At 65.2% G+C, this 6,869-nt stretch overlaps 1 protein-coding gene across 2 annotated transcripts; it reads right to left on the minus strand.

Annotated features, from left to right (window-relative positions):
• Positions 1–66: 66 nt before the first annotated feature.
• Positions 67–3,677, minus strand: ISYNA1 (inositol-3-phosphate synthase 1). 2 transcript variants are annotated; one of them, XM_022558477.3, is made up of 11 exons: positions 3,402–3,677; positions 3,167–3,295; positions 2,855–3,016; positions 2,352–2,484; positions 2,066–2,259; positions 1,722–1,871; positions 1,424–1,639; positions 1,147–1,311; positions 929–1,042; positions 638–855; positions 68–512 (listed from the first exon to the last, which is right to left on the minus strand). In XM_022558477.3, the coding sequence occupies exons 2-11, from the start codon at positions 3,284–3,286 to the stop codon at positions 311–313; spliced, it is 1,674 nt and encodes a 557-aa protein (XP_022414185.1). In that variant the 5' UTR covers positions 3,287–3,295; positions 3,402–3,677; the 3' UTR covers positions 68–310. The 2 variants fall into 2 exon arrangements, with proteins under 2 accessions (XP_089761419.1, XP_022414185.1); XM_089905293.1 differs by having other exon boundaries at positions 67–512; positions 3,167–3,677.
• Positions 3,678–6,869: the final 3,192 nt, after the last annotated feature.

Consider the following 6,869-nt stretch of genomic DNA (forward strand, 5'->3'; position numbering starts at 1 on the left):
TTACAGCCACAGCCTGCTTAGCCTAACCTTCAAGGGTTGTGGTTAGGCAGAGCCCCCCTCCCCCCGGGGGTTCTGGAAAGCCCCTGAGAGTTGGGACAGAGTTTGGAAGGGCAGGTAGAAGTCCAGCTGGTGGAAAAGGGAGATGTGGCTGGTATTGGGGGCCGTTAGGGTTAGGTCGCAGGCACCAAGAATCCACAGGTGTGGCTCATAGTGGCACTCGCTTTATTGTCTGTCAGAAGGGGGCCTGGAAGGGTCGCGTGCTGAGGAGCAATGGGGGCAGGAGTTACAGGGGAGCTGTATGGCCATGGCCTTAGGTGGTGGGCATCTGGGGTGCCTCAGCCTGTGAGTGCCCATAGGCGTCACCAGTACAGCCATTGGGGGCAGTTGGCGCTGATCCTTTCTTGCAAGGCACGGGGCAGGCGGTGGCCACATGCCCAACTTGCTTGAGGCCAGGGCGCTCCATCTTGTGCTCCAGAAGCATGTGGTTCTGCGGCGGGAGCCCCACGCAGGCCCTGAGAGATGGTCACGGCTCAGCGGGGCCAGACCCCAAGACTGCCCTGCAGTCCCTAGGCCCTGTGCACAGCCCCGCCAGTGGACATCTGGGCCATAGGTGGGGATCCCCAAGGTCGGGGCACACCTGAGGATATTCTCGATGCAGCTGCGCTGGCGGAAGAGCGCGTTGACCACTGGGCTGCCCGGTGGCGCAAGCGGCGCCTTGAAGAGGAAGCCAAGCAGCGACAGCACCGGGTGGAAGCTCTGCGGCTCCGGGTCGATGTCCGTGCAGAAGCTCACACGCTGGCACACTTCAGTCAGCAGGGCCAGGTCCAGCATGATGGGCGCGGCCAGGAGTGAGTCCTGTGGGGCCAGCGGGTCAGGAGGTGGGCCGGGCTGGTGGGCAGCCCCACTCCTGCCCCCTCTTGCCCCACACCTCGCACGTGTTGTGCAGCACCAGCGTGTTGGTACCGCCCAGCATCAGCTCCGATGTGTACTCATCCAGGGCACGCTTGCTGTCACCCACGTATGGCACGTACTTGATGACCACCTGGGGGGCGGCACGAGGTCACACGGGTCCCTGCCCTTCTCTGTGGGGAGCACCAACCTACCCCACCCCACCCCTGCCCCTTGCCCCGCCTGCGCCCCACGCACGCAGTGGTCGGGCTCTTCGCCCGGCGAGTAGAGCACTGGGTTGCTGTGCACCATGTCGTCCACCACGCTGCTCTTCGACACCTCCTTGGAGCGGAACTGTGGCGGCGCCGACAGGTTCTGCCCGTCGTTGTTGCCCAGGTGGTTGTAGCTCACGATGGACATGGTCTGCGGAGGCAAGGAGACCCGCGGCAGCTGCAGGCCCCGCAGCACACAAGCCCACTCCTCGGGGTCCACGCCTCCCCCATACCGAGCTGAGCAGCCCCCCAGGCCCACACACCTTGAGGCCAGAGCCAATAAGGAAGTCCACGAGCACGGACTTGACCTTGGTCTGCCCCGACTTGAAGTCGTCTCCACCCACAAAGACACGGCGCTGCCATGCAAGCTCGAGGGCACCAGGCACCAGCGTGTTCTGTGGGGACCCATTGAGGAAGGCGCAGCCCTCCAAGATGCTGGCCACGGCAAAGAGGGTGGAGGGCGACACTTCTAGGCCCAGCTGCGGGCAGAAGCGAGCAGTCAGCACAGAGGAATCCTTGGGGGCTGGCCCTGAGCCTACCCCACCCCTTGGGCGCGCCCACCTGGATGGTGCGCAGCAGGTTCTCAGCGGTGTCATTGAGGCCCGGGACCACTTCACAGAAGCGCTCCGTGTTCGCTGTCCACAGCACGATGACTTTGTCCAGCCCGGCGCTGGACCGGAAGTCGCGGATGTCCCTACGGATCTGCTCCAGCTGGGGGCGGGGGGATGGAGGGGGAGGAGGTTGTACAGGCTCCCCCGACCTCTGGAGGCCTGGGCCACTCAGTTCCCCAAGTGCAAAGTGGGACCTGGACCCTCGGGATGGAAGCATGGGGACAAAAGAGGGGTAACAGGTGGTGGGGAGGGAGGACAAGTGGCAGGGGTAATGGACGCGGGGTGGGACTGCACCTGCTGCGCGCGCGTGCCCGGGATTACGTTGTCGGCGCGCGCGCTCTGGTTAGCTGCGATGAACTCGGGGATGTAGACGGAGGGCCGCGGGCGCAGGGCCTCCATGTGCGGCCACAGTTGCTCCTGCAGCCCCCAATCCAGTACCTGCGCGCGCCGCATCGCCTCCGCCAGGTTCAGCGACGATATGTCCCAGCCTGGGGGGGACCCTCAAGCTCGGCCCGGCCCCAATCCTGGGCCCCTCTAGGCCTCGCCTCCCACACCACCCCCGACCCAGGGCCCCGCCCACCGTCGAACACGAGGTCGTCGGGTGCCACCATGGGCAGCAGCGAGCTGAAGGGCACGAACACCTCCTGGCCCTCGGCGTCCAGACCCAGGCTAACAGTGCCCGCCTGCGTCAGCGAGCCGTAGTAGTTGGCCTCCTGGGTTGGGGGGGTGGGCAGAGGGGACTGAGTGAAGAGTGGGCGTGGCGTGGGCAACGAGCTGGCCAGGACCCCTATCGGCACCCTCAAGCCCCGCCCTACTTTGGGGCACCTCCCCATGGCGCTCCAAGCCGGGGCGGAAGCCGCTCCGCTCCTGAGGTCCCACCCCGAAGCCCTCCCACACCTTAGGCTCCGCCCCCGCAAGACCCCTGAGGAGTTCCCCCCGCCCACCCGCGGAAGCCCCTCCCCGGAGTCAGCCCACAGCCAGAAACCCTGCCCACTGCGGGCCCACTCCTCCGTCGAGCCCCTCCCCCTCCGCATGGATTCCTGCGAAGCCTTCTCTCCGACCGAGCCTCGCCCGACCCCCCACCTTGCGGCCGGTGCGCGTGGGCCAGGACAGGCGCAGTCGGTTGGCCAGCACGGCAGCGGTCAGCGTGGAGCCGTTGTTCCCGCCCCAGCCGACGAGCATGACCCCGAGCCGGGGCACCTGCCGGGCGGTCCGGAAGGTGAAGCGCGTGGACGTGGGGTGCACCTGAGGGCGGGCAGCTCGGTGAGCCGCGGGGCCGCAGGCCCCTCCCGCCTCACTGCACGGCGCGAGTCGCAGAAGTTGGGCAGTTCCCGCTCCCTCCCGGCTCCCTGGTTCTCCCAGTCCCATGGCCCGCCCGGTCGGTCCCTCGCTTACCTTGAGGACGCCGCCCTCGCGGCTGACGCACGTCGTCCGGTACTCATACTGCGCCTCGATGGCCTCGGGGCTGTAGACCACGTCGGGGCTCTCGACCACGAACTCAGTTGCGGCCTCCATCGCGACGAGCTGGGGGCGCGGGGTTGCCAGGAGGTCAGAGGGGACCCGAGAACCGGCCGAGCCAAGCCGACTTCGGTCCTCGGGGAGCCTGCACCCCTCCTGGGGCGGCACTCACCGGCGCGGAGTCGGCTGGCACAGCGGGGGACAGCTAGGGCTCCGGGCGCGCGAACTCCAGAGAAAAGAGCCGCGGCCCCACCCCCGCCCCGCCCCTCGCTCCGCCCGCGCAGGGGAGGAGGGGCGCTCGCGGGGGGGAGGGCGCGCACCGGCTGTGGGGCTCGGGTTCGAGGCCCTTTTGCCCGGAGCTTCCGCGGCTATCTGGTCCCCGGCCCGGCAATCACGTGGGCCGCAGCCACCTCCCACCCCCACCCCCCGCCGCCCCGGCCCTAGCTCGGCGCGCGTGATTAACTTAGGGCCCGCGGCCGCTTATCCCCATTTTACAAAAGAGGACTTTAAGGCTGTAAGTGAGCGCCAGGCCCCAACCACAAGGCAGGAGGTGGAGCTAGGCTAGGAAGCTCATTCTTTGCGTGAGGGGGACCAGGGGGCGCGTCTCTGGAGAAACTGAGGCACGGGACACTGAGGCAGAAGACTAAGTCAGGATTCGGATTTCAACGCGAGACGCTCCTCCAGCCCAGGCTGCCTCCTCCTCCCACTTCCTGAGCAGCAGCACCCACCAGGCACTGCACCCCCACAGGGCTCGCATGGAGCGGGGGTGGCTGCGAGTCCTCGAGTTCTCAGTGTCCTCACCTATAGCAGGAGGGCTTGATAGGGCCGGGCTGGAGTGGGGGCAGGGGGAGAGACTGTTCTGTGGGGAAAGGAGGGAAGCGGATGGGCAGGGCAGAGGTGGCCAGCTGGGAGGAGCTAGGCCTGCAAAGCACTGAGCCCCTCTAAGCGCCCAGTGATAAAGGAGCGTGGGAACTCGGCAGGCGGGCGGGGGCGGCTCCCCCAGGAACTTTCCAAAACAAGCGGCCTCCTCCGGCTGGAAAGTTTCCACCACTGGAGCTGGCCCAAAAGGTGGATCGTTGGGAACGTTTGCAGGAAACTTGGTCAGAGCCTGGCCTTGGGGAGTGGGGGCTCTAAGACTCTGGTCCAGGCTTTGCCCTCAAGGGGCCCCAGTGTAGGGGATTCAGAAGTGGACTTGGGGCACTCCCAGCCAGAGGGACCTAAGAGGCAGGGGTGGGCAGGGCAGACTGCTTGGAGGAGGTGGCTGCTGGAAGGGGTCTTGAGATAATCAGACATCTCCTATCAACGATTTGAAGAGCAGCTGCCCAGGCAAAAACCTGGGGGACTGGTTTCAGGGGCAGATGAAACGGGGCTGGGTGTGAGGGAGAGGGAGGCAGTTTGGGGACCAGGGCAGACCCTCAGGGCTGGGGACAGGGAATTCCTTATAATAAATATTTGGGTTTTGTCCCCGGTTCCTGGCTGGAGATTGAGTTCAGTCACCAATGGCCAAGGGCTTCCCTGGTGGTCCAGTGGTTAGGACTCCGCCCTTCCACTGCAGGGGACGAGGGTTAGATCCCTGGTCGCGGAACTGAAATCCCGCATGCTGTGTGGTGCGGCCAAAAAGTAGAAGAAAAAGAAAAATTACCGATGGCCAGCGATTTACTCAATCATGCCTATGTAATGGAACCTCTGTGAAAAGAACCCCTAAACAACAGGATTCGGGGGAACACATGGAGGTGCTGGGAGGGTGGCCCACCTGGAGGAGTCATGGCAGCCCTGTACCAGTCCCCACACCCTGCTCTTGGCTTCTCCTCCATTCGGCTGTTGAAGTGTTTTCCTAGCACTGTGAGCCATTCTAGCAACTCACCAAACCTCTGAGGGGGCGGGAGGGAACCCCTGGTTTATAGTGGGTCGGTCAGAAGTCTGGGTGGCCAGGGACTTGTGGCGGGTGTCTGAAGTGGGGGCCTGAGCCCCTTCACCTGTGGGGGTCTGATGCTAGACCTGATAATGGAACTGTTGGACCTCCAGTTGGTGTCGGAGAATCTGCGGGAGGCTGTGCCTTCAGGCTGTGTGTGATGTCACAGGAATGGGTACAGAAAGGTCCCCAAAGACCCAGCCCTGGGAAACCCCAGCACTCACAGGACAACCTGTGGGAGGTGCTGGCAGGAGGGTGGTGGGGGCAGAGCGGACCCGGGCGGGATCCCTGGAGGGTCAGTGTTGGGGCAGCTGGGAGGGACGTGGCTGCTTTGATTCCAAGCTGTCAGTTGGTGCTGTAAGGCCATTGCGGGGACCGCCTCGGTGTGTGACACGGGGTGAGTGTGCTGCCTGGCGGTGAGCAGTGAGCGACTGGAGACCCCCGATCCCACCAGACCGCAGGCTTCCGAGGGCAAGGGCAAAGCTGTTGAGGTCACTGCTGAGTGCCAGCGCCCAGATGGAGCCTGGTGCACAGGAGGGGCCACAGGATCCGGGTGCAGGATGTTGTTGTCTGGCAAGTGGCAGGGGCCGGTGGGTGACCCCAAGCCCCTTGGCCACGGTGCAGGTCGTGAGGGTGGGAAGACCCTGCTGGGCCCCTGAGGGACTGGACTCAGGTGCCGTCGGCTCGGGAAAGGACGGTCAGGGAACCGCCTGTGGCCATGGTGCCATGGGGCAGTGTGGGGGCCGTGGGGGAGGCGGGTAGGCAACGCGAGGCTGAGGCGCGGGAGGCCGAAGGAGGCAGGTGTCGGCCCTGGGCCCGGGGCTGTGGCGGCATGGACATCGTTACCCCTTAGAACAGCACGGACAGGCCGCCTGGGGAGCAGGGTACATTCTGCCCCACGGGGCCTGCCTGACCTCCCCTCCCGCGCCCCTCAGATTCCTGGGCCGCCTCAGAACTCAGGCCAAGGCCACTGGCCAGCAGGGCCACCAGGGAGGCTAAGGCCCACAGTCCCTGACCCCTGGACCCCTTTAATCCTGGTCTTATTCTTTGTTTTTCCTTCCTAAAATAAACATTCCCCCCCACTGTGTCCTTGGAGGGTAGAACCTGCCCCCTGCCTTCTCCTCACCTAGAACAAGGGGCAAGGATGGCCATCCGGCTGGTGTCCTGAGCCAGTGGGGCTCCACTGGGCCTTGGTGTCCATGTCTCCATGGGGGGGGGGCGGCAAGGGGACCCCCCCCCGCCCCAGCGTGTGGCCCGGGAGGAATAATCAAGCAGTGCCGTTACTCATTGCCGTTTCATCAGTCAGTCACAGCTTGTTACCCCCAATAAGGGCACTCCCTTTGCCCCACGTGGCCCCCCTACTGGGGGCTTTGGCCCTGTGGGAGCCCCGGGGACCCCCCTGCTTGGCACAGCCCACCCTGCACACTCCACAGGGGCACTGCCCTTCTCATACACCGGCCATGGCTCCCCGCTGCTTCCACCTCCCATCTCTTGACATTTCTCACCCATGACCAGGCTGTCTGGCCTCCTGCTCTGGCACCTACCTGCAGGGCCCTCCGCCTCAGCTCAGCCCTCCACCTGCCCGCCTCATTCCCGGGCAGTGGCTCTGGCAGTACTAGCCTGTGCCCCGCCCATCACCATGCCTCCTCACCCCAACCCACCCCAACGCAGAACCAGCCGCCCACCCCCAGGGAATGACACATACACTTCCAGCTTGGGCCGACAGGC

Source organism: Delphinapterus leucas, unplaced genomic scaffold (genome assembly GCF_059928025.1).
Source record: "Delphinapterus leucas isolate spDelLeu-1000000601 "Yukka" unplaced genomic scaffold, BTC_Dleu_Yukka2 spDelLeu_asBTCV2_sq25, whole genome shotgun sequence".
Taxonomy (NCBI): Eukaryota; Metazoa; Chordata; class Mammalia; order Artiodactyla; family Monodontidae; genus Delphinapterus; species Delphinapterus leucas.